Raw genomic sequence first — 27809 nt, 5'->3', positions numbered from 1 at the left:
ACGGTCTGATATACCACGGCTGTCAGCCAATCAGCATTCAAGGCTCGAACCACCCATTTTATACCTTGCAATGTATGACTTCTAATCACTTGTAACCACTGCAATATGAGAGCTTTTCAGTATCTTAACCACTGAAACTTGAGAGCAGTTTAGTAGAACAGTTTCCATAAGAGATTCCATAAGGTGACAGACGGTAGGGCTCATGCTGTAATGTTGGTACTCATGAGAGTGCCTCCATGTGACCCATGGAATCATATCTCCAGTGTAAAAATAGCACCTTGGTCACAGAGAGGCAGACAGTTGTTAGTCATCTGTATTTTAGCCTAACAACTTTGTAAACAACTAAACAAGCAGTTGAAGTTACACAGAAGCAGTCAATTTACACAGGTAAGAAAATGTATTTGTTGTACGCATTGTCTTATCAATAATCGTACCTATGGATGTCTTCATTGTTTTCATACAGGATTTATAGCTTAGGGGAAAATCTGGTTATTTTCACAGAATAATAAATGTGTGTTGTGAAATTCAAGGTACAGACAAACTACAGCAAACAACTGTTTTGGATCTAAAAGTAGAGAGAAACCAATATGTTTCCAAGTGAGATTGATGAAGGACCATTCAGACTCTTGAGCTGAAAGTAATATATATGAAGACATACATTTATGAAAGCATTCAATCCTGTTCAAGTGCTTGCTACCATGACTTCAGTTTTTATATCAATAGTCAGTCACAGCAGTCTGTTCCCAAGTCTAAATATAAAGTAGAATTTTACAAAAATAGCACCTCATGGCATAACTCCACAATTACTAATGTTATTCTAATTTACATACTTATATAATTTTCTGACTTTTAAAGTGGATGTTCACCATTATTTGGTTCCACACCCTCCTGTAGTCTATGGACCAGGAGAAACTATCACCAATGGTTTGTTTTTCTTTAAAACCATCTAAACCATCTAACATCAAGTTGTACAATCCTGAACTTCCCCATTAATGATTATTCAGTTTAGACTATTCAACAGGGTTAAAGTCACGTCACAGTCTAGGTTTCAGTGTGGTATGACTGTGATCAGAAACCAAATGTGTCAGTGTGGTCAGAGGCATTAAAGAGCGAGGTGAACTTAGCAAAGCCGACTGCTGTGACTGTTCTCATCAAAATGCTGTGGTGATGATTGATGTGCTCCACATATAGGGCATGGTTACCTTTAGCGTATATAATATATAAACAGTTCCAGTCAAAAGTTTGGCCACACCTACTCATTCAATTTTTTATTTTTTTGTGTGACTATGGAATGGAATCATGTAATCATGTAGAACCATGTAGTAACCAACAAAGTGTTAAACAAATCAAAATATATTTTAGATTTCAGATTCTTCAAAGTAGCCACCCTTTGCCTTGATGACAGCTTTGCACAATCTTGACATTCTCTCAACCAGCTTCACCTGGAATGCTTTTCCAACAGTTTTGAAGGAGTTCCCACATATGCTGAGCACTTGTTGGATGCTTTTCCTTCACTCTGTGGTCCAATTCATCCCAAACCATTTCAATTGGATTGAGGACGGGTGATTGTGGAGGCCAGGTCATCTGATGCACCACTCCATCACTCTCCTTCTTCGTCAAATAGCCCTTACACAGCCTGGAGGTGTTTTGGGTCATTGTCATGTTGAAAAACAAATGATAGTGGGACTAAGTGCTAATCAGATGGGATGGCATATCGCTGCAGAATGCTGTGGTAGCCATGCTGGTTAAGTGTGCCTTGAATTCTAAATAAAGCACTGACAGTGTCACCAGCAAAGCACCCCCACACCATCACACCTCCTCCTCCATGCTCTGCGTCTCACAAAGACATGGCGGTTGGAACCAAAAATTGCATATTTGGACTCATCAGACCAAAGGACAGATTTCCACCGGTCTAATGTCCATTGCTCATGTTTCTTGGCCCTAGCAAGTCTCTTATTTTTATTATTGGTGTCCTTTAGTAATGCTTTCTTTGCAACAATTCAACCATGAAGGCCTGATTCACGCAGTCTCCTCTGAACAGTTGATGTTGACATGTGTCTGTTACTTGAACTCTGTGAAGCATTTATTTGGGCTGCAATTTCTGAGGCTGGTAACTCTAATGAAATTATTCTCTGCAGCAGAGGTAACTCTTGGTCTTCCTTTCCTGTGGTGGTCCTCATAAGAGCCAGTTTCATCATAGCGCTTGATGGTTTTTGTGACTGCACTTGAAGAAACTTTCAAAGTTCTTGAAATTTTCCACATTGACTGACCTTCATGTCTCAAAGTAATGATGGACTGTCGTTTCTCTTTGCTTATTTGAGCTGTTCTTGCCATAATATGGACTTGGTTTTTTACAAAATATGGCTATCTTCTGTATACCACCCCTACCTTATCACAGCAAAACTGACTGGCTCAGAAGCATTAAGAAGGAAAGAAATTCCACAAATTAACTTTTAAGAAGGCACAGCTGTTAATTGAAATGCATTCCAGTTAACTACCTCTTGAAGCTGGTTGAGAGAAAGCCAAGAGTGTGCAAAGCTGTCATAAAGGCAAAGGGTGGCTACTTGGAAGAATCTCAAATATAAAACATATTTTGATTTGTTTAACACTTTTCTGGTTACTATATGATTCCATATGTGTTGTTTTATAGTTTGATGTCTTCACTATTATTCTACAATGTAAAAAATAGTAAAAAATTATAATAAATGAAGCACTTACTGTATATAGCATGATCCTTTTTTTAATCAATATCATCTGCATCAAATGTTTTTTACAGGAGAAATAGAGACTTTTCCTATTCAGCGCACTGAAAAGTAAGCATGGCAAAGCATGTTTGTGCTTGTCCAATCTCGCTTGGGGAAGCCTGTGCTTCTGATGCTAATACATGTCTAAACAACTGTAGAGTAAATTATTTGTGTATGATTTTCTCTCAAAGCTCTAGAAAATACAAGTCAAGGCGCTCTGGATAAAAGTTTCTACTAATTGACTAAAATGTAATGTACACATAAAAGACAAAGGGCACAAAACCAAAGTTTGTTTTTCAAGGCACTTCCTGCACTATGGTATTAATTAATACATTTTTATTTAACTAGGAAAATCAGTTAAGAACAAATTATTTTTTACAATGGCGGCCTACCCTAATGGCCAAACCCTAACCCGGACGACGCTGGGCCAATTGTGCGCCGCCCTATCGGACTGCCAATCAAGGCCGGTTGTGATACAGCCTGGAATCGAACTAGGTTCTGTTGTGATGCCTCTAGCACTGAGATGCAATGCCTTAGACCGCTGCTCCACTCGGGAGCCCAAAAAAGGAGTGTCAATTGGTAACAATTTCAATATGGAATCAAAGATCTACAACTCTACATCTGAACTTGTACAGTGTCATTCATATTGGCAGACACATTTAAAACACATAACATGGAATCAACACTCAAATGTGAGATTCAACCTAACAGTTCCAGAGGTAAGATCGTGGGTCAAACGGTTAGATACAGTTTTTGGATTACCCTTGTTTTATGGTAGATTGTCATCTGATTTCTAACAAGATATACATTTTACCCCCTTGATGCTGCTTATCTGTTAGCTAAACCCAATCCTTTTTTTAAATATAATTTTATAACAGATTTTCTCAAAAGGATAGAGGCTTGTAGTGAAATACCTTTTTGTTTGTGGGTATAATGTCATGTTTTTTACTTACCCTCAATTTCTGTATTTTTCCACAGGGGAAATCAACATGAGGGTGGACAGGAGGGTTGATATACCAGTTTATGACATCTCACTGCTCAGGAACATTTGGGAAGGCAGAGAGAAAAAATACAAGAACAAGCAGAAGAAGGAACACGAGCGAGTACAGAAAAGCGCTCTGGCAAAGTATGTTTATTAATCAAAACTCAGAGGTTTGACAACCATATTCTAGATATATTCTCATATTATTTTTAACTTAAAGGAAAATTAAACCCCAAAACAATATTTAAGGTATTTGTTTCAGTAGTCCATTGTTAATATAGTCCCATTTTTTTATGCATGACAGCAATCACGTTTATATACAACCATGTATATCCCTCCTCAAGCCGATACCATGAAGGCCCTCAAGGAACTTCACTGGACTTTATGCAAACTGGAAACCACATATCCTGAGGCTGCATTTATTGTAGCTGGGGATTTTCACAAAGCAAATTTGAAAACAAGGCTACCTAAATTCAATCAGCATATTGACCGTAGTACTCACACTGATAAAACACTGGATCACTGCTACTCTAACTTCCGCGATGCATACAAGGCCCTCCCCCGCCCTCCTTTTGGCAAATCTGACCACGACTCCATTTTGCTCCGCCCCTTCATATAGGCAGAAACTCAAACAGGATGTACCCATGCTAAGGGCTATTCAACGCTAGTCTGACCAATTGGAATCCACACTTCAAGATTGTTTTGATCACGCGAACTGGGACATGTTCCGGGTAGTCTCAGAGAATAATATCAACATATACGCTGATTCGATAAGCGAGTTTATAAGGAAGTGTATTGGAAATGCTGTACTTACTGTGGCTATTAAAACCTACCCTAACCAGAAAACATGGATAGATGGCAGCATTCGCACAAAACTGAAAGCGCGAACCACCACATTTAACCATGGAATGGTGACTGGCAATACGGCCAATTACAAACAGTGTAGTTATTCCCTCCGCAAGGCAAACAAACAAGCAAAACGTCAGTATAGAGACAAAGTGGAGTGGCAATTCAACAGCTCAGACACAACACGTATGTGGCAGGGTCTACAGACAATCACAGACTACAAAAGGAAAACCAGCCACATCACAGACACCGACGTCTTGCTTCCAGACAAACTAAACACCTTCTTTGCCCACTTTGAGGATAATACAGTGCCACCGACACGGCCCGCTACCAAAGACTGTGGGCTCTTGTTTACCCTGACAAGGCTGCCGGCCCAGGTGGCATCCCTAGCCGCGTGCTCAGAGCATGCGCAGACCAGCTGGCTGGTGTGTTTACGAACATATTCAATCTCTCCCTATCCCAGTCTGCTGTCCCCACATGCTTCAAGATGGCCACCATTGTTCCTGTACCCAAGTAGGAAAAGGTAACTGAACTAAATGACTATCGCCCCGTAGCACTCACTTCTGTCAACATGAAGTGCTTTGAGAGACTAGTCAAGGATCAGTCATATCACCACCACCTTACCTGTCACCCTAGACCCACTTCAATTTGCTTACCGCCCCAATATGTCCAGACGATGCTATCGCCATCACATTGCACACTGCCCTATCCCATCTGGACAAGAGGAATACCTATGTAAGAATGCTGTTCATTGACTGTAGCTCAGCATTAAACACCATAGTACCCCCCAAGCTCATCATTAAGCTTGAGGCCCTGGGTCTCAACCCCACCCTGTGCAATCGGGTCCTGGACTTCCTGACAGGTCATCCCCAGGTGGTGAAGGTAGGAAACATCACCACCACTTCACTGATCCTCAACACTGGGGCCCCACAAGGGTACGTGCTCAGCCCCCTCCTGTACTCCCTGTTCGTCCATGACTGCGTGGCCATGCACGTCTCCAACTCAATCATCAAGTTTGCAGAAGACACAACATTAGTGGGCTTGATTAGCAACAACGACAAGACATACATTTACATTTTAGTCATTTAGCAGACGCTCTTATCCAGAGCGACTTACAGTAGTGAATGCATACATTTCATACATTTTTTCCCTGTACTGGTCCCCCGCGGGAATCGAACCCACAACCCTGGCGTTGCAAACACCATGCTCTACCAACTGAGCCACACGGGACCAGCCTACAGGGAGGAGGTGAGAGCACTCAGAGTGTGGTGTCAGGAAAACAACCTCTCACTCAACGTCAACAAAACAAAGTAGATGACTGTAGACTTCAGGAATCCTCAGAGGGAGCACCCCCCTATCCACATCAACGGGACAGCAGTGGAGAATGTGGAAAGTTTTAAGTTCCTCGGCGTACATATCATGGACAAACTGAAGTGGTCCACCCACACAGACAGTGTGGTGAAGAAGGCGCAACATCGCCTCTTCAAATCAGGATGTTGAAGAAATTAGGCTTGTCACCTAAAACCCTCACAAACTTTCACAGATGCACAGTTGAGTGCATCCTGTTGGGCTGTATCACCGCCTGGTATGACAACTGCACCGCCACAACCGCAAGGCTCTCCAGAGGGTGGTGCGGTCTGCACAGCGCATCACCGGGGGAAAATGACCTGACCTCCAGGACACCTACAGCACCCAATGTCACAGGAAGGCCAAAAAGATCATCAAGGACATCAACCACCAGAGCCACTGCCTGTTCACCCCACTACCATCCAGAAGGTGAGGTCAGTACAGGTGCATCAAAGCTGGGACCGAGAAACTGAAAAACAGCTTCTATTTCAAGGCCATCAGACTGTTGGTATTAAATGTATGGGGAGGAGTGTACAAGTGCACACTTCAGAAGAAAGAACAGTTTTGGACACAGGCAAAGTGTCTGAGAATGTGAAGTTTACTGTCGGTGTAAACAAAATGTTCTACAATGAGTGATACAATCTGAGTATTAACCATTACAGTAGCAATGAGACCCTTTTTTCAAAATAAATCAAGAGGGACATTTTCCTAGATGTAGATCAGACAAATGTTATATTTGCCATAACTAACACAGAGAGGCTGCTGCCTACATACAGACTTGAAATCATTGTCCACTTTAATAAATGGATCATTAGTCACTTTAATAATGCCACATGAATAATGTTTACATATCTTTCATCACTCATCTCATATGTATGTACTGTATTTTATTCTATACGATCTATTGCATCTTGCCTATGCCGCTCCGTCATTGCTCATTCATATATTTATACAGTTGAAGTTGGAAGTTTACATACACCTAGGTGGGAATCATAAAAACACATTTTTCAACCACTCCACACATTTCTTGTTAACGAACTATAGTTTTGGCAAGTCGGTTAGGACATCTCCTTTGCGCATGACACAAGTAATTTTTCCAACAATTGTTTACAGACAGATTATTTCACTTATAATTCACTGTATCACAATTCAAGTGTGTCAGAAATTTACATACACTAAGTTGACTGTGCCTTTAAACAGCTTGGAAAATTCATGGCTATATAAGCTTCTGATAGGCGAATTGACATCCTTTGAGTCAATTGGAGGTATACTTGTGGATGTATTTCAAGACCTACCTTCAAACTCAGTGCCTCTTTGCTTGACAATCAGCCAAGACCTCAGAAATAAATTGTAGACCTCCACAAGTCTGGTTCATCCTTGGGAGCAATTGCCAAACGCCTGAAGGTACCATGTTCATCTGTACAAGCAATAGTACGCAAGTATAAACGCCTTGGGACCACGCAGCCGTCATACCACTTCTGTCTCCTGGAGATGAACGTACTTTGGTGCGAAAAGTGCAAATCAATCCCAGAACAACAGCAAAGGACCTTGTGAAGATGCTGGAGGACACAGGTGCAAAAGTATCTATATCCACAGTAAAACGAGTCCTATATCGACATAACCTGAAAGGCCGCTCAGCAAGGAAGAAGACTCTGCTCCAAAACCGCCATAAAAAAGCCAGACTACGGTTTGCAACTGCACATGGGGACAAAGATCGTACTTCAAATGTCCTCTGGTCTGATGAAACAAAAATAGAACTGTTTGGCCACAATGACCATCATTATGTTTGGAGGAAAAAGGGGGGAGGCTTGCAAGCCGAATAACACCATCCCAACCGTGAAGCAAGGGGTTGGCAGCATCATGTTGTGGGGGTGCTTTGCTGCAGGAGGGACTGGTGCATTTCACAAAATAGATGGCATCATGAGTAAGAAAAATTATGTGGATATATTGAAGCGACATCATAAGACATCAGTCAGGAAGTTAAAGCTTGGTCTCAAATGGGTCTCCCAAATGGACAATGACCCCAAGCATACATCCAAAGTTGTGGCAAAATGGCTTAACTAGGGGGCAGTATTGACACGGCTGGATAAAAAAACATACCCAATTTAATCTGGTTACCACTCCTACCCAGTAACTAGAATATGCATATACTTATTACATATGGATAGAAAACACCCTAAATTTTCTAAAACTGTTTGAATGGTGTCTGTGAGTATAACAGAACTCATTTGGCAGGCAAAACCCTGAGACTTTTTCTGACAGGAAGTGGATACCTGATGTGTTGTATTGCCTTTAAACCTATCCCATTGAAAAACACAGGGGCTGAGGAATATTTTGGCACTTCCTATTGCTTCCACTAGATGTCACCAGCCTTTACAAAGTGTTTTGAGTCTTCTGGAGGGAGATCTGACCGAACAAGAGCCATGGAACGATGATGTCCCATTAGACACCTGGCGCGCGAGTTCATGTTGGGTACCCTCGTTCCAATACGTTATAAAAGAGTATGCATTCGTCCACCTTGAATATTATTCATGTTCTGGTTAAAAAAGGCCCTAATGATTTATGCTATACAACGTTTGACATGTTTGAACGAACGTAAATATATTTTTTCCCCTCGTTCATGACGAGAAGTCCGGCTGGCTTAGATCATGTGCTAACAAGACGGAGATTTTTGGACATAAATGATGAGCTTTTTTGAACAAAACTACATTCGTTATGGACCTGTGATACCTGGAAGTGACATCTGATGAAGAGAATCAAAGGTAATGGATTATTTACATAGTATTTTCGATTTTAGATCTCCCCAACATGACGTCTAGTCTGTATCGCAACGCGTATTTTTCTGGGCGCAGTGCTCAGATTATTGCAAAGTGTGATTTCCCAGTAAGGTTATTTTTAAATCTGGCAAGTTGATTGCGTTCAAGAGATGTAAATCTATAATTCTTTAAATGACAATATAATATTTTAGCAATGTTTTCTAATTTTAATTATTTAATTTGTGACGCTGACTTGACTGCCGGTTATTGGAGGGAAACGATTTCCTCAACATCAATGCCATAGTAAAACGCTGTTTTTGGATATAAATATGAACTTGATAGAACTAAAAATGCATGCATTGTCTAACATAATGTCCTAGGAGTGTCATCTGATGGAGATTGTAAAAGGTTAGTGTATCATTTTAGCTGGTTTTATGGTTTTGGTTACCCTGTCTTTGAATTGACAAAACATTACACACAACTCTTGTAAATGTACTGTCCTAACATACTCTAAATTTATGCTTTCGCCGTAAAACCTTTTTGAAATCGTAAAACGTGGTTAGATTAAGGAGATGTTTATCTTTCAAAGGGTGTAAAATAGTTGTATGTTTGAAAAATTTGAATTTTGACATTTATTTGGATTCAAATTTGCCGCTCTTGAAATGCACCTGCTGTTGATGGAGTGCACCACGGGTGGCACGCTAGCGTCCCACCTAGCCCATAGAGGCTAAGGACAACAAAGTCAAGGTATTGGAGTGGCCATCACAAAGCCCTGACCTCAATTCTATAGAACATTTTTGGGCAGAACTGAAAAAGTGTGTGCGAGCAAGGAGGCCTACAAACCTGACTCAGTTACACCAGCTCTGTCAGGAGGAATGGGCCAAAATTCACCCAACTTATTGTGGGAAGCTTGTGGAAGGCTACCCAAAAAGTTTGACCCAAGTTAAACAATTTAATGGCAATGCTACCAAATACTAATTCAGTGTATGTAAACTTTTGACCCACTGGGAATGTGATGAAAGAAATTAAAGCTGAAATAAATCATTCTCTCTTCTATTATTCTGACAATTCACATTCTTAAAATAAAGTGGTGATCCTAACTGACCTAAAACAGGGAATTTTTGCTAGGATTAAATGTCAGGAATTGTGAAAAACTGAGTATAAATGTAGTTGGCTAAGGTGTATGTAAACTTCCGAACTAGAAGCACAAGCATTTCGCTACACTCGCAATAACATCAATCAATCAAATGTATTTATAAAGCCCTTTTACATCTGCTAACCATGTGTATGTGACCAATAAAATGTGATTTGAACGCAGCATTATTTGATGCAAAATGCATCATACCAGCTGTATTTTGAAAGTTACATATCTTGTGATTTCTGGCATGCAAAACATTTTGGGACTATACCAACAATGTTCTAATGAAACAAATACCAAAAGATAGTTTTTGGGTGGAGTTTTCCTTTAAATCACCTGGATTACCAGTCTGTTTGTGCCATCATGCAACTCCTTGTTTGGAGCGACACAATATTTGGTATGACAAGAAGACGAGTAGCATGATGGCACAAAAAAAAGACTGGTACCCCTGTAAACTAGATTCACCTCAGCTATGTGATAATAATGACATCCAACAGCAGTGTCTTAATCGTTGCTCTCATCCAGACAATGTATTTTCAACAATTGATGTTGCTGTGATGATCTGGTCGAACCATGCCTTTTGTAGATAAGCTACTACACAAATGTCAACGTTTCCAGAAAAACGTGTAAATATTTTTCCCAAGGATCGATCAGCAATGGCAGTATCGCATAGCATGCAAGAAATTGAAGTCCAACGAGGTGGAAGTGCTCCAACACTACCTGACGAGAACAGCTCTGAATGAAATTCAGCCCCACCAGGATATACCAAACACAGGCAAGCTCAGCAAAACAATTAAATCATTAGGACAGCAATCCCAACATGTCCCGTGAAGATGTTGTAAATATATACAAATATAAAACAAATGTACATTTACAAAAGTATTCAGACCCTTTACTCAGTACTTTGTTGAAGCCCCTTCGGCAGTGATTACATCCTTGAGTCTTTTTGTGTATGACGCTACAAGCTTGGCACACCTGTATTTGGGGAGTTTCTCCAATTCTTCTCTGCAGATCCTCTCAAGCTCTGTCAGGTTGGATGGGGAGTGTCGCTGCACAGCTATTTTCAGGTTGCTCCAGAGGTGTTCGATCGGGTTCAAGTCTGGGCTCTGGCTGGGCCACTCAAGGACATTCAGAGACTTGTCTTGAAGCCACTCCTGCATTGTCTTGGCTGTGTGCTTTAGGTCGTTGTCCTGTTGGAAGGTGAACCTTCGCCCCAGTCTGGCCACTCTACCATAAAGGCCTGATTGGTGCAATCCTGCAGAGATGGTTGTCCTTCTGGAAGATTCTCCCATCTCCACTCTGGAGCTCTATCAGAGTGACCATCGGGTTCTTGGTCAACTTCCTGACCAAGGCCCTTCTCCCCCGATTGCTCAGTTTGGCCGGCGGCCAGCTGTAGGAAGATTCTTGGTGGTTCCAAACTTATTCCATTTAAGAATGATGGAGTGTTCTTCGGGACCTTCAATGCTGCAGACATTTTTTGGTACCCTTTCACAGATCTGTGCCTCGACACAATCCTGTCTCTGAGCTCTACGGATAATTCATTCGACCTCATGGCTTGGCTTTTGCTCTGACATGCACTGTCAACTGTGGCACCTTATACAGACAGGTGTGTGCCTTTCCAAATTATGACCAATCAATTGAATTTACCACAGGTGGACTCCAATCAAGTTGTAGAAACATCTCAAGGATGATCAATGGAAACAAGATGCACCTGAGCTCAATTTCGAGTCTCATTAGCAAAGGGTCAGAATACTTACTGTATGTATTTCTGTTTTTTATTTGTTATAACGTGCAAAAAAAACTGTTTTTGCTTCGTCAATTTGCGGTATTGTGTGTAGAGTACATGTTATAATTTAATCCATTTTAGAGTAAGGCTGTAATGTAACAAAATGTGAAAAAGGGAAGGGGTCGGAATACTTTCCGAATGCACTGTATATTTATCTGAATAAGTACTTGTGCCATGGTTACTATGCTCTCTCTCTTCTCACTCTCAATCAATGCCATGCTCCACTCTTTAACTGACTTTTTTATCCTACAGATGCAAATCCCACAATTGAGGGCATCAAATTCATTTTTGAACTGGATGGTGATAAATGGATAGTAAGTTGGCTCATACCATCTCATTCTTTTTCATCATGATTGTTTTCAGATAACATCACTACCATTGTAGGTATCCACACTATCGTTGTTTTCATGTTGTATTACTTTCAATGCAGGAACTTCCTGATAATCTTCTTGATATGACATACCTTCGAGAATGGCACATAAGAAGAACTAAAATCTGCAAATTACCAGCGTGGATTGTGCAGTTTCCGGACCTCTGCGTATTGGATATACCCCAAAACGGAATTGACAAGCTGCCTGTTGAAATAGGTAATTATTATGTATCATGCATGTCCTCCTATTTGAAAATATGAAAGTTGAAGTCTCTCCTATGACTTTGTCTTTATTTGTTACATTAGCTCATTAAACATCCTTAATTTGAATTGAATGTAAATGGGATTTAGAACATATCTGTTTCTTCATTCCATTACATGTCTTCCCTATGTTTTTTTGTAAGGTCAATTAACAAAGCTGAGGGTGCTGAAAGTTAATTACAATAGGCTGTCCAGTATTCCTCCAGAACTTGGTGAATGTGAGAATCTGGAGAGATTGGAGCTAACTGGAAATTATCTTGAAGAGTTGCCTTTTGAGGTAAGGGGTATTTGTGTGAAATGGCTTGTGTGGTATGATATCTTCAAAAGCTCCGTTTATACCTTGTTCTAACATGCATCCATTTTCCTGATTTCGTCCAGATTCTGATTGTGCCCAACATTTTTTGACAGGGGTAGACAATCAAAATATACATTGTGATCTGATTTTGATTAGATCTTCTTGCCCACCTCCGGAGTTAGTCAGGCACACATTGGATCTAGATATCTTACAATTGTAGACAGATCTGGGCCTCGTTTCCCAGTTGTGACACAAATTAAGCATTACGATGATAGTACCAGAGGCAGTGCTTCCCAAGTTATTTACTTTAAAGTGTTTCCCAAACAAGCACGTAGAGTGAATATGTAAGTGTGACAGCTAAGAGCATCATTGGGGCCATGTTCGGTTTTTCACGTGATCCCCTCTAGTTTCATGTGAAATGTAAGCTATGCCAATACATTTCACAGATTCGTTTTTATGAATGAAAATAAATAACAAAAATAAATAACAAACAAACCATTGATTTCAAGATTTGAATCTGTCGTCTTCTTTTCTATAGTGCTTAAGCTCTAGTGCTGAGCTAATTGAATTTTGGTATAATTTTTTCTGTGAGCTCAATACGCACATTGCGCAGTTTCTCTAGAGATCAATAAAATCAAGCAGATACACAGAGTAGTCGCAGCTTGTATGTGAGTGGGTGTGTGTAGAGTCAGTATAAATGTGTGTGCATATTATGTGAGTGAGAAGATTATGGAGTGAGTGTGTGTGTGAGTGTGTAGGGCCCTGTGAGAGTGCAGTGCAAAAATAAAAGGTCAATAAGGATACAAGGTTAACTCAGATAGCTATTTTGTTACAGTGAGGGAAAAAAGTATTTGATCCCCTGCTGATTTTGTACGTTTGCCCACTGACAAAGAAATGATCAGTCTATAATTGTAATGGTAGGTTTATTTGAACAGTGAGCGACAGAATAACAACAAAAAAATCCACCCACCTCGACGGGGCTGCAGTGGAGCAGGTTGAGAGCTTCAAGTTCCTCGGTTTCCAAATCACTAAAGACTTAAAATGGTTCAAACACGAGCACAGTTTTCCCCTCTGGAGATTGAAAAAGTTTGGCATGGGCTTTCAAATCTTCAAATAGTTCTACAGCTGTACTATTGAGAGCATTTTGACTGGCTGCATCACTGCATGGTTTGACAATAGCATCGCCCTTGATCGCATGGAGCTACAGAGGTTGGTGCGGATAGCCCAGTACATCACTGTGTCCGAGCTCCCTAACATCCAGGACATCTTTATCAGGCAATGTAGTAGGAAGGCCCGGAAAATTGTTAAAGACACCAACCACCCAAGCCATAGGACTATTCTCTCTGCTTCTGCACGTCAAGCGGTACTGGTGCATCAAGTCTTGCACCAACAGGCTCTTGGACAGCTTCTATCCCCAAGCAATACGACTGATAAATAGATACAGTGAGGGAAAAAAGTATTTGATCCCCTGCTGATTTTGTGCGTTTGCCCACTGACAAAGAAATGATCAGTCTATAATTTTAATGGTAGGTTTATTTGAACAGTGAGAGACAGAATAACAACAAAAAATCCAGAAAAACGCGTGTCAAAAATGTTCTAAATTGATTTGCATTTTAATGAGGGAAATAAGTATTTGACCCCCTCTCAATCCGAACGATTTCTGGCTCCCAGGTGTCATTTATACAGGTAACGAGCTGAGATTAGGAGCACACTCTTAAAGGGAGTGCTCCTAATCTCAGCTTGTTACCTGTATAAAAGACACCTGTCCACAGAAGCAATCAATCAATCAGATTCCAAACTCTCCACCATGGCCAAGACCAAAGAGCTCTCCAAGGATGTCAGGGACAAGATTGTAGACCTACACAAGGCTGGAATGGGCTACAAGACCATCGCCAAGCAGCTTGGTGAGAAGGTGACAACAGTTGGTGCGATTATTCGCAAATGGAAGAAACACAAAAGAACTGTCAATCTCGCTCAGCCTGGGGCTCCATGCAAGATCTCACCTCGTGGAGTTGCAATGATCATGAGAACGGTGAGGAATCAGGCCAGAACTACACGGGTGGATCTTGTCAATGATCTCAAGGCAGCTGGGACCATAGTCACCAAGAAAACAATTGGTAACACACTATGCCGTGAAGGACTGAAATCCTGCAGCGCCCGCAAGGTCCCCCTGCTCAAGAAAGCACATATACATGCCCGTCTGAAGTTTGCCAATGAACATCTGAATGGTTCAGAGGACAACTGGGTGAAAGTGTTGTGGTCAGATGAGACCAAAATGCCCCCCCCCCCCGTTTCCTGTAGTCCATGATCAGCTCCTTGGTCTTACTGACATTAAGGGAGAAGTTGTTGTTCTGGCACCACACTGTCAGGTTACTGACCTCCTCGCTGTAGGCTGACTCATCGTTGCCGGTGATCAGGCCTACCACCGTCATTTCATCAGTAAACTTGATGATGGTATTGGAGTTGTGCGTGGCCACGCAGTTGTAGGTGAACAGGGAGAACAGGAAGGGACTAAGCACACACCCCTGTGGGGCCCCTGTGTTGAGGGTCAGCGTGGAGGAGGTGATGTCGCCTACCCTCACCACCTGGGCTCAGGCTGTCAGGAAGTCCAGGATCCAGTTGCAGAGGGAGGTGTTTAGACCCAGAGTCTTAAGCTTGGTGGAGAGCTTGGAGGGGACAATGGTGTTGAATGCTAAGCAGTAGTCAATTAACAGCATTCTGACATACAGTATGTATTCCTCTTATCTAGGTGGGTGAGGGCAGTGTGAAGAGCAATTGAGAATGCGTCATCTATGAATCTGTTGGGCAGTATGCAAATTGGAGTGGGTCTTGGGTGTCTTGGTGTCAGCCTCAAATAATTTCATTAAGTCATACAAAAAAAAGAAATTGGTGTTTTTTCTTTATTTTGACTATTTTCTACATTGTAGAATAATTGTGAAGACATAAAAACTATTAAATAACATATGGAACCATGTAGTAACCAAAAAAGTGTTAAACAAATAAAATACATTTTATATTTGAGATTCTTCAAAGTAGCCACCCTTTGCCTTGATGACAGCTTTGCACACTCTTGGCATTCTCTCAACCAGCTTCATGAGGTAGTCACCTGGAATGCATTTCAATTAACAGGTGTGCCTTGTTAAAAGTTCATTTGTGGAATGTCTTTCCTTCTTATTGCATTTGAGCCAATCAGTTGTGTTGTGACAAGGTAGGGGTGGTATGTAGAAGATAGCCCTATTTGGTAAAAGACAAAGTCCATATTTATAATTTTTTTATTTCACCTTTATTTAACCAGTCAGGCCAGTTGAGAACAAGTTCTCATTTACAACTGCGACCTGAACAAGATAAAGCAAAGCCGTGTGACAAAAACAACAACACAGAGTTAGACATGGGAGAAACAAACGTACAGTCAATAACACAATAGAAAAATCTGTATACAGTGTGTGCAAATTAAGTAAAGAAGTAAGGCAATAAATAGGCCATAGTGGCAAAGTAATTACAATTTAGCAATTAACACTGGAGTGATAGATGTGCAGATGAGGATGTGCAAGTAGAAATACTGGTGTGCAAAAGAGCAGAAAAAAACGAATATGGGGAGGAGGTAGGTAGTTGGTAAGAACAGCTCAAATAAGCAAAGAGAAACGACAGTCCATCATTACTTTAAGACATGAAGATCAGTCAATACGGAAAATTTGTGCAGTCACAAGAACCATCAAGCACTATGATGAAACTGGCTGTCATAAGGACCTCTACAGAAAAGGAAGACCCAGAGTTACCTCTGCTGCAGAGGATAAGTTCATTAGAGTTACCACAGAGTTCAAGTAACAGACACATCTCAACATCAACTGTTCAGAGGAGACTGCGTGAATCAGGCATTCAAGGTCAAATTTCTACGAAGAAACCACTACTAAAGGACACCAATAATAAGAAGAGACTTGCTTGGGCCAAGAAACACAAGCAATGGACATTAGACCTGTGGAAATCTTTCTGATGAGTCCAAATGTGAGATTTTTGGTTCCAACCGCCATGTCTTTGTGAGACACAGAGCAGGAGAATGGATGATCTCCGCATGAGCGGTTCCCACCGTGAAGCATGGAGGAGGAGGTGTGATGGTGCAGGTGTGCTTTGCTGGTGACACTGTCTGTGATTTATTTAGAATTCAAGGCACACTTAACCAGCATGGCTACCACAGCATTCTGCAGCGATACGCCATCTCATCTGGTTTGCGTTTTGTGGGACTATCATTTGTTTTTCAACAGGACAATGACCCATAACACACCTCCAGGCTGTGTAAGGGCTATTTGACGAAGAAGGAGAGTGATGGAGTGCTGCGTCAGATGACCTAGCCTCCACAATCAACTGACCTCAACCCAGTTGCGATGATTTGGGATGAGTTGGACCGCAGAGTGAAGGAAAAGCAACCAACAAGTGCTCAGCATATGTAAGAACTCCTTCAAGACTGTTGGAAAAGCATTCCCCATGAAGCTGGTTGAGAGAATGTCAAGAGTGTGCAAAGCTGTTATCATTTTGAAGAATCTAAAATATATTTTGATTTGTTTAACACTCTTTTGGTTACTACATGATTCCATGTGTTATTTCATAGTTTTGATGCCTTCACTATTATTCTACAATGTAGAAAATAGTCAAAATAAAGAAAAACCCTTGAATGTGTAGATGTCCAAACTTTTGACTGGTACTGTATGTATTTACACACAGAAACAGTTGAATAATAAAATATTTAATCAATTGTCTTCCTCAAACAAAGGGGGTGATGACACAATCTTTGCAAGAGGGAGGTATTCTGATTTCATTGGTCCTCAACTAGCAGCTCAAACACTTCATTCAGGATAAATGGAGTTAGCCCTGAGTTAGTCTGCCCCAGAGCAGATTAGATCTGAAGGATTTGTTGCAAATAGAAATTGACCTGACTAAAAGGTAAGCCATATTCATATGACTGGTTATCCCGAGTTGAACTCAGAGTTGAGTCACTTTCTCCTCAAACCTGATTTGTATGATACCACTCTGGTCTCATAGACTAGATGTAACATATTAAATGAAAATCCAAAATTAACCCTAACCCTTTAACCTAACTTCTAACCTTATCCTTAACCCCTAGTCTAGCTAACGTTAGCCACCTAGCTAATGTTAGCGTTAGCCACCTAGCAAACATTTGCCACAACAAATTGGAATTCGTAAAATATCTTATGTATTGCATATTTTGAACATATTGTACGAATTGCAATTTCTGACATAAACAGATTGTAATTTGAAACATATCATACTAATTGTAATTTGAAACATATCATACGAAATGGATGATGGACATCCACAAAGTAATGCATACAAACGTAACATATCATACTATTTTTGTTTACTATGTTACATCTACCCCTAAGCCCAGGTTGCAGCACTCAGGCAAAGTTGCAGTGGGTTGGTCGGCTGATTGAGGGAGACACAAGGTCAAGCAGTCTGATTATCTCTTCTCGTGGGACCCTGTATTTTCTAAGGAAAGCCCCATCATTGTGAGTCTGCAACGGGCTCAGGTTGTTGTGAATATGCACATTTATATACACCAACCAACTGCGCGGCCGTCGCTGCAAGTTATGTTACAGAGCAACAATCCTCTGAATAGCAGCCAGGCTATATTACTGTTGTTCCGCTGATCTCTGACCTCTAGCTGGGTGTTTATAGTGTCCAAGGTCTTTCCAAAAGTGTCTGGGACTCTATTGGAGGGATGCGACACCAATCTTTCTCGAGAAATGCTATAATTTGGTGTTTTGTTTATGGTGGTGGAAAATGCTGTCTCAGGCGCCTCTCCAGAATCTCCCATAAGTGTTCAATTGGGTTGAGATCTGGTGACTGAAACTGCCATGGGATATGGTTTACATCATTTTCATGCTTATCAAACCATTGTGACCACTCGTGCCCTGTAGATGGGGGCATTGTCATCCTATGGGGGCATAGCCATGGTAGCCAAAATAATGGCCTATCCAGCATTTTTATATACGACTCTAAGCATGTTGGGATGTTTATTGCTTAATTAACTCAGGAACCACACCTATGTGGAAGCACCTGCTTTCAATATACTTTGTATCCTTCATTTACTGAAGCGTTTCCATTATTTTGGCAGTTAACTGTATTAGAACCAGGTATTTCCACTGAGTGTACAAAACATTAAGAACACTCCTTCCATGATATAGACTGACCAGGTGAATGCAGTTGAACGCTATTATCCCTTATTGATGTCACTTGTTAAATCCACAGTGTAGATGAAGGGGAGGAGATCGGTTAAAGAAGGATTTTTAAGCCTTGAGACAATTGAGACATGGATTGTGTATGTGTGCCATTTAAAGGCTGAATGGGCAAGACAAAGGATTTAAGTGTCTTTGAATGGGGTATGGTAGTAGGTGCCAGGAGCACTGGTTTGTGTCAAAAACTGCAACACTGCTGGATTTTACAAGCTCAACAGTTTCCCGTGTGTATCATGAATGGTCCACCCAAAGGACATCCAGCCTACTTGACACAACAGTGGGAAACATTGTAGTCAACATGGGCCAGCATCCCTGTGGAACGCTTTCGACACCTTAAAGTCCGTGCTCCTATGAATTGAGGCTGTTCTATGGGGGGTGCTACTCGATATTAGGAAGGTGTTCTTAATGTTTGTACACTCACTGTGTATACTGTACAACAAGCAACAATGGCGAACCACAACCATGCGAAAACTTAACGAAAATGCAAAAGGTCTCATTCTGTGATGATAATGTTTTATAAGGCCTTTATTGTAGGGATTTGTTTTCTTGCTACAGCTCTTCTATGTAAACACAGAATAAATCAGAGTCTTTGTTTCAGTTAAGCAATCTCAAGAAAGTCACACATCTGGATATAGCAGAAAACCAATTCGCCAGCATACCCATCTGTGCTCTTCGTATGACAAGCCTACAATTGTTGGATATGAGTATCAACATGTTGACGGATTTGCCTGAGGATATGGACAGGTATGTGAAGCATAGCGTTAATGCTATAACAGATTACCATTTCATCATTCATCACTCACACATTACCATCATTGATTATCATCATGATCATCTAATGATAAAAGTTTCATATTCATGAATGATATTAAAATGGTTATAATGAAGTACTACATGTTTCCACTCTGGGTGGGGGCAACCTTCTGCCTGGAGAGCTACTGAGTGCGCAGGTTTTTTCTCCAGCCCTGCTGAAGGCTCTGTTAATCAGCTGCTCATCAGGATCTTGATTAGCTGGGGTTTATTTGCTAGTGCACATCATAGCAAAGTATTTGGCAACGAAAAATGTTCTGCAAGGAAAACTAGTTAATTTTTTTACAAATTTAGGTAGGACCCTCCACGTTTTGTCACATTTGCTTTGGTTTAGTTCCTAGTGAGTACACCCCTGAATTAGATGTGTGTTGGGTTGAGGTAAAAGCCTGTACCTTGTAGCTCTCTAGGAGGAGGGTTGGCCACAGCTTCTTTAACTATTCCCAATATCTCCTGTGTCCGATTCAGGTTGGAAGAATTGGAATCCTTGTTTGTTCATAAGAATAACATGTCATATTTGCCAAAGTGTTTGGTAAATATCACTACACTCAAGATGATTGTTGTTAGTGGAGACACATTGATCTGCTGGCCTTCAGGGCTTAAAGAAAATCCTGCCATCAAGTAAGTCTGACGAGATGACTGAGAGTGTATAGTATCATAATATCCCTGTATAACTATGCCTGTTGGTCACATATACACTATATATACAAAAGTATGTGGACACCCGTTCAAATGAGTGGATTTGGCTATTTCAGCCACACCCATTGCTGACAAGTTTATAAAATCAGGCATACCACCATGCAATCTCCATAGACAAAACATTGGCAGTAGAAGGGCCTTACTGAAGAGCTCAGTGACTTTCAACGTGGCACTGTCATAGGATAAAATTCTACTAAATTGTATTGGTCACATACACGTTCAGCAGATGTTACTGCGGGAGTAGCGAAACGCTTGTGTTTCTAACTCCAACAGTGCAGAACTATCTAACAAGTAATATCAAACAATTTCACAAGAATACACACAATACACACAAATCCAAGTAAAGGAATGGAATTAAGAATATATAAATATAAGGATGAGCAATGTCAGAGCGGCATAGACTAAGATACAATAGAATACAGTATATACAAATGAGATGACTAATGCAAAATATGTAAACATTATTAAAGTGACTAGTGTTTCATTTATTAAAGTGGCCAGTGATTTCATGTCTATGTACACTACTGTTCAAAAGTTTGGGGTCACTTAGAAATGTCCTTGTTTTTGAAAGAAAAGCACATTTGTTGTCAATTAAAATAACATCAAATTGATCAGAAATACAGTGTAGACATTGTTAATGTTGTAAATGACTTTTGTTGCTGGAAACGGCAGATTTTTTATGGAATATCTACATAGGCGTTCAGAGGCCCATTATCAGCAACCATCACTCCTGTGTTCCAATGGAACGTTGTGTTAGCTAATCCAAGTTTATCATTTTAAAAGGCTAATTGATCATAAGAAAACCATTTTGCAATTATGTTAGCACAGCTGAAAGCTGTTGTCCTGATTAAAGAATCGATAAAACTGGCCTTCTTCAGACTAGTTGAGTATCTGGAGCATCAGCAATTGTAGGTTCGATTACGGGCTCAAAATGGCCAGAAACAAATAACTTTCTTCTGAAACTCGTCAGTCTATTCTTGTTCTGAGAAATGAAGGCTATTCCATGCGGGAAATTGCCAAGAAACTGAAGATCTCGTACAACGCTGTCCCTTCACAGAACAGCATAAACTGGCTCTAACCAGAATAGAAAGAGGAGTGGGAGGCCCCGGTACACAACTGAGCAAGAGGACATGTACATTAAAGTGTCTAGTTTGAGAAACAGACGCCTCACAAGTCCTCAACTGGCAGCTTCATTAAATAGTGCCCGCAAAACCCCAGTCTCAATGTCAACAGTGAAGAAGTGACTCCGGGATGCTGGCCTTCTAGGGAGAGTTGCAAAGAAAAAGCCATATCTCAGACTGGCTAATATAAAGAAAAGATTAAGATGGGGAAAAGAACACTGGACAGAGGAACTCTGCCTGGAAGGCCAGCATCCCGGAGTCGCCTTTCACTGTTAATGCTGAGACTGGTGATCTTTTTGGCCTTACCGTGACATCGGGTGCTGTAGGTGTCCTGGAGGGCAGGTAGTTACCTCCAGTGATGCGTTGGGAAGACCGCAACACCCTCTGGAGAACCCTGTGGTTGTGGTCAGTGCAGTTTCCATATCAGGCGGTGATACAGCCTGACAGGATGCTCTCAGTTGTGCATCTGTAAAAGTTTGTGAGGGTTTTAGGTGCCAAGCCAAATCTCTTCAGCCTCCTGAGGTTGAAGAGGCGCTGTTGCGCCTTCTTCACCACACTGTCTGTGAGAGTGGACCATTTCAGTTTGTTAGTGATGTGTCTTTTCGATGTGGATAGGGGGAAGCTCCATCTGCTCTTTTCCACAATAATCTCCTTTGTTTTGTTGACGTTGAGTGAGAGGTTGTTTTCCTGGCACCACACTCACAGAGCCCTCACCTCATCCCTGTAGGCTTTGTCACTGTTGGTAATCAAGCCTACTACTGTTGTGTCATCTGCAAGCTTGATGATTGAGTTGTAGGTGTGCGTGGCCACGCAGTCGTGTGAACAAGGAGTACAGGAGGGGGCTAAGCACACACCTTTGTGGGGCTCCAGTGTTGAGGATCAGCGTGTTGTTTCCTACCTTCACCACCTGGGGGCGGCCCGGCAGGAAGTCCAGGACCCAGTTGCACAGGGCGGGGTTCAGATCCAGGGCCTCAAGCTTAATGATGAGCTTTTGAGGGTACTATGGTGTTGAATGCTGAACTATAGTCAATGAACAGCATTCTTACATAGGTATTCCTCTTGTCCAGATGGGATAGGGCAGTGTGCGTGCAATGGCGATTGCATCATCTGTGGATCTGTTGGGGCAGTAAGCAAATTGAAGTGGGTCTAGGGTGTCAGGTAAGGTAGAGGTGACATGATCCTTGACTAGTCTCTCAAAGCACTTGTGAGAAGTGAGTGCTACGGGGCGATAGTCATTTAGTTCAGTTACCTTTGCTTTCTTGGGTACAGGAACAATGGTGGCCATCTTGAAGCATGCGAGGACAGCAAACTGGGATAAGGAGAGATTGAATATGTCCATAAATACATCAGCCAGCTGGCCTACGCATGCTCTGAGGACGCGGCTAGAGATGCCATCTGGGTCGGCAGCCTTGCGAGGGTTAACACGTTTAAATGTCTTACTCTTGTCGGCCACAGAGAAGGAGAGCCAACAGCCCTCGGTAAGCGGGCCGTGTCGGTGGCGCTGTCTTATCCTCAAAGCAGGCGAAGAAGGTGTTTAGCTTGTCCAGAAGCAAGACGCCGGTGTCCAAGACATGGCTGATTTTCATTTTGTAGTCCGTGATTGTCTGTAGACCCTGCCACATACGACTTGAGTCTGAGCCGTTGAATTGCGACTCCACTTTGTCTCTATGCTGATGTTTTGCCTGTTTGAATGCCTTGCAGAGGGAATAACTACACTGTTTGTATTTTGCCATATTCACAGTCACCTTTCAATGGTTAAATGCAGTGGTTTGCACTTTCAGTTTTACGCGAATGCGGCCATCTAGCCAGGGGTTCCTTTTTAGGGTAGGTTTTAATAGTCACAGTGGAAACAACATCTCCTATACACTTCCTGATAAACTCAGTCACCGTATCAGTATATTCATCAATGTTATTCTTGGAGGCTACCCGGAACATATTCCAGTCTGCGTGATCAAAACAATCTTGGAGCGTGGATTCCGATTGGTCAGACCAGTGTTGAATAGTCCATAGCACGTGTACTTCCTGTTTGATTTTCTGGCTATAGGAAGGGCGGAGCAAAATGGAGTCATGATCAGATTTGCCGAATGGAGGGCGGGGGAGGGCCTTGCAGGCATCTTGGAAGTTGGAGTAGCAGTGGTCAAATGTTTTAGCAGCGCGAGTACTACAGTCGATGTGTTGATAGAATTTTGGTAGCACTTTCCTCAAATTTCCCTTGTTAGAAATCCAGCTACAATAAATGTGGCCTCAGGATATGTGGTTTCCAGTATGCATAAAGTCCAGTGAAGTTCTTTGAGGGCTGTCGTGGTATCAGCTTGAGGGAGAATATACACAGCTGTGACTATACCCGCATTTGATTGTGGGGTATTCTAGGTCAGATGAACAAAAAGACTTGAGTTCCTGTATGTTATCACAATCACACCATGAGTAGTAAATCAATTTAACATACACCCCCACCCTTCTTCTTCCTGGAGAGATTTTTATTTCTGGCTGCGCGATGAACTGAGAACCCAACTGGCTGTACGGACTCAGACCGTAAATCCCAAGAGAGCCATGTTTCCGTGAAACAGAGTATGTTACAATCCCTGATGTATATCTGGAAGGAAATCCTCAGCTCATCAACTTTATTATCCAGTGACTAAACATTAGTGAATAATATACTCGGAAGCGGTTGGTGGTGTGCGCGCCTCCTGAGTCAGACTAGAAGTCCACTCCGAGTACCTCTTCTCCGCTGGTGATGTTTTGGGTCAGCATCTGGAATCAGTTCAATTGCCCTGGGGGGTACAAACAAAGGATTTGATTTGTACCCGGCTCATGCTCTTGTGGTTGAATGGAAGCAAGTTCCCCGCAGCAACGTTCCAACATCTAGTGGAAAGCTTTCCCAGATCAAAATGAATCAAATCTGTAACATATCACATCATACAGTGCCTTGCGAAAGTATTCGGCCCCCTTGAACTTTTCGACCTTTTGCCACATTTCAGGCTTCAATATAAAACTGTAATTTATTGGATATTTCAAACTTTTTTAACAAATAAAAAACTGAAAAATTGGCCGTGCAAAATTATTCAGCCCCCTTAAGTTAATACTTTGTAGCGCCACCTTTTGCTGCGATTACAGCTGTAAGTCGCTTGGGGTATGTCTCTATCAGTTTTGCACATGGAGAGACTGAAATTTTTGACCATTCCTCCTTGCAAAACAGCTTGAGCTCAGTGAGGTTGGATGGAGAGCGTTTGTGAACAGCAGTTTTCAGTTCTTTCCACAGATTCTCGATTGGATTCAGGTCTGGACTTTGACTTAGCCATTCTAACACCTGGATATGTTTATTTGTGAACCATTCCATTGTAGATTTTGCTTTATGTTTTGGATCATTGTCTTGTTGGAAGACAAATCTCTGTCCCAGTCTCAGGTCTTTTGCAGACTCCATCAGGTTTTCTTCCAGAATGGTCCTGTTTTTGGCTCCATCCATCTTCCCATCAATTTTAACCATCTTCCCTGCCCCTGCTGAAGAAAAGCAGGCCCAAACCATGATGCTGTCACCACCATGTTTGACAGTGGGGATGGTGTGTTCAGGGTGATGAGCTGTGTTGCTTTCACGCCAAACATAACATTTTGCAATGTTGCCAAAAAGTTCGATTTTGGTTTCATCTGACCAGAGCACCTTCTTCCACATGTTTGGTGTGTCTCCCAGGTGGCTAGTGGCAAACTTTAAACAACACTTTTTATGGATATCTTTAAGAAATGGCTCTCTTCTTGCCACTCTTCCATAAAGGCCAGATTTGTGCAGTATACGACTGATTGTTGTCCTATGGACAGAGTCTCCCACCTCAGCTGTAGATCTCTGCAGTTCATCCAGAGTGATCATGGGCCTCTTGGCTGCATCTCTGATCAGTCTTCTCCTTGTATGAGCTGAAAGTTTAGAGGGACGGCCGGGTCTTCGTAGATTTGCAGTGGTCTGATACTCCTTCCATTTCAATATTATCGCTTGCACAGTGCTCCTTGGGATGTTTAAAGCTTGGGAAATCTTTTTGTATCCAAATCCGGCTTTAAACTTCTCCACAACAGTATCTCGGACCTGCCTGGTGTGTTCCTTGTTCTTCATGATGCTCTCTGCGCTTTAAACGGACCTCTGAGACTATCACAGAGCAGGTGCATTTATACGGAGACTTGATTACACACAGGTGGATTCTATTTATCATCATTAGTCATTTAGGTCAACATTGGATCATTCAGAGATCCTCACTGAACTTCTGGAGAGAGTTTGCTGCACTGAAAGTAAAGGAGCTGAATAATTTTGCACGCCCAATATTTCCGTTTTTTATTGTTAAAAAGGTTTGAAATATCCAGTAAATTTCGTTCCACTTCATGATTGTGTCCCACTTGTTGTTGATTCTTCACAAAAAATTACAGTTTTATATCTTTATGTTTGAAGCCTGAAATGTGGCAAAAGGTCGAAAAGTTCAAGGGGGCCGAATACTTTCGCAAGGCACTGTATACTACAACAAAGATCATGTTATATGATCCCATGTCATTTGTTCTAATGAAGGGGGAACAAAATCAAATGGGGGAACAAGATTGGGACAACACAGGATAATTTTTTCTGTATTAAAAAAACTGGGTCCAGATGATAAATATTAAATTAAAATTGAAAATATGTGATATGCCTTTTTCTTTTCAGATTCATTAAGCTATATGACAACATGGCTGATGAGATAATGGAGGGGGATGATGAGATATTGGAAACAAGGCAAGACCATCACAAAGAATTTATGAAGACATACATTGACACAGTGAAGGACAGAGGTAAGACATCGCTTTCATATTTGTGGGTTGTTTCACTGTTGGACAAGTTAGCAATCACTTAGCAAGACATTAGATCCATCCACCACAGACTATTTATTTACCACTTAAGGCACTCATATGTCTAATAATGTATTATTGTGTAGCCTATAAATGCAGAGTTCGACATGTAAATGTATAATTTCTCTCCAGAAACTGCCCCAACATACACCACCAAAGTGTCATTCTCATGCTGTCTGTAATGGAGATTCAGATGACCAGAAGAAAACAGACAACCATGCTGCTGTACATGCATTGCATGTCAATCCTCTGAACACTTGTAAACAGTGGCCGAGTTCCAGGCTGACTACATTGCAGATGCATGCCAAAACTCACATCACCTGGATAGATGTTTAACACTGGGGCGTAGACATGTAATGCTCTTTACTTGTCAGTGTTCTAAACGGGATATTATTTACCTAAGCATACAAACACCATCAGATAGAATTCATAGCAAGCAGTGCATTGGGTTAGTCAGATTTGAGTAAATATAACAGAAGAGATGAACTGGAATGACATTCACTCTCATGGGATGGGTTGCCAAAACTAACTGGAAGCCACACACCCAATAAGCCACGAATATGACTGCAATGAAGCTTATATCCTTGTGCTTCTATGCCACTGCCTATTTCATTTGTTCATTTAGCAAACAAGACAGCTGATATTCCAGTGCCTTTATCACAGTCAACCACCTAAATTTGATCTTTAATTAGCTATAAAATTGCAGGAAATTAGCTTTAAAACAGCAACATTTTCTCACAGCCTTACGGCAAAATGTATAGAATAGCATGAGATTAGCTATAAAACAGCACATTTTTCTCTTTGCCCCATGAAAATTTTTTGCCCCAAAAAATACAAAATTGTCCCACGCCACTGTTTTAACATATAAACTAATTCCATCATATGATTTTGCAATCTGATGCCGACCCAGTCGATGACATGTCACGCAACCATTGGTTGATGCAATGCAATGTCTGCAATGAAGTCGACCTGGAAATCTCCCAGTAATTGCACCTGGTAATCTACTACTTTAACAGTTCAAGTTAGTTTTTTCAAGATTATGGATGGGTTAATGTTGTGCCATGATTACTAGTCTCTGCTGGAGTGCAATATCATTTTAAAATGTTGCAATATAGTATGCTGTGTGATTTTTACTTGATATATCTGATGCCTTTTGTGGACCTTGCATTTTGCCAAGGAAAGCATGGTCCCCCGCTTTTTAATCCATGATCAATAAGGCTTGTAAATGACATGACCATACCGATATACATTTGTTAAGTGTAAAATTTGTGAAGATTGGGCTAGCACTAGCTTCAATATTTACGAAATGGTCTCTCACATGTTATGGGAGACCATACGGTAGTTGTAATATGGTATATCTGTTCTGATGTGACCAAACACTAGTTGCAGTGCAATAGTGAAAGCCCTGAATGTAGGAAGGATTATATTTTTCTAACTTTTTCCTCAAAGACAATGATTGTCAATCAAGTTTATTGAATGAGTGTCTGGGATGCTGAGTGTTTTGCAAGTGAGCATGAGTATGATTTGTTATAGACAATGCTGTATGATTAAA

The 27809-nt window shown here is 41.3% G+C and overlaps 1 protein-coding gene across 1 annotated transcript; it reads left to right on the top strand.

The window, feature by feature from the left end:
• Positions 1-295: 295 nt before the first annotated feature.
• Positions 296-27314, top strand: lrrc2 (leucine rich repeat containing 2). The gene is made up of 11 exons (XM_082969920.1): positions 296-387; positions 2777-2813; positions 3723-3870; positions 10458-10641; positions 11845-11913; positions 12030-12186; positions 12374-12507; positions 19375-19520; positions 20052-20204; positions 26076-26200; positions 26390-27314. Exons 3-11 carry the CDS (start codon positions 3734-3736, stop codon positions 26437-26439), a joined length of 1155 nt encoding a protein of 384 aa, XP_082826046.1. The 5' UTR covers positions 296-387; positions 2777-2813; positions 3723-3733; the 3' UTR covers positions 26440-27314.
• The last annotated feature ends 495 nt before the right edge of the window (positions 27315-27809 follow it).

This window comes from Salmo salar, chromosome 26 (assembly GCF_965601325.2).
Source record: "Salmo salar chromosome 26, fSalSal1, whole genome shotgun sequence".
Classification (NCBI taxonomy): domain Eukaryota; kingdom Metazoa; phylum Chordata; class Actinopteri; order Salmoniformes; family Salmonidae; genus Salmo; species Salmo salar.
The sequence above is the reverse complement of the archived record's forward strand: the minus strand, read 5'-3'. Positions and strand labels throughout refer to the sequence as shown.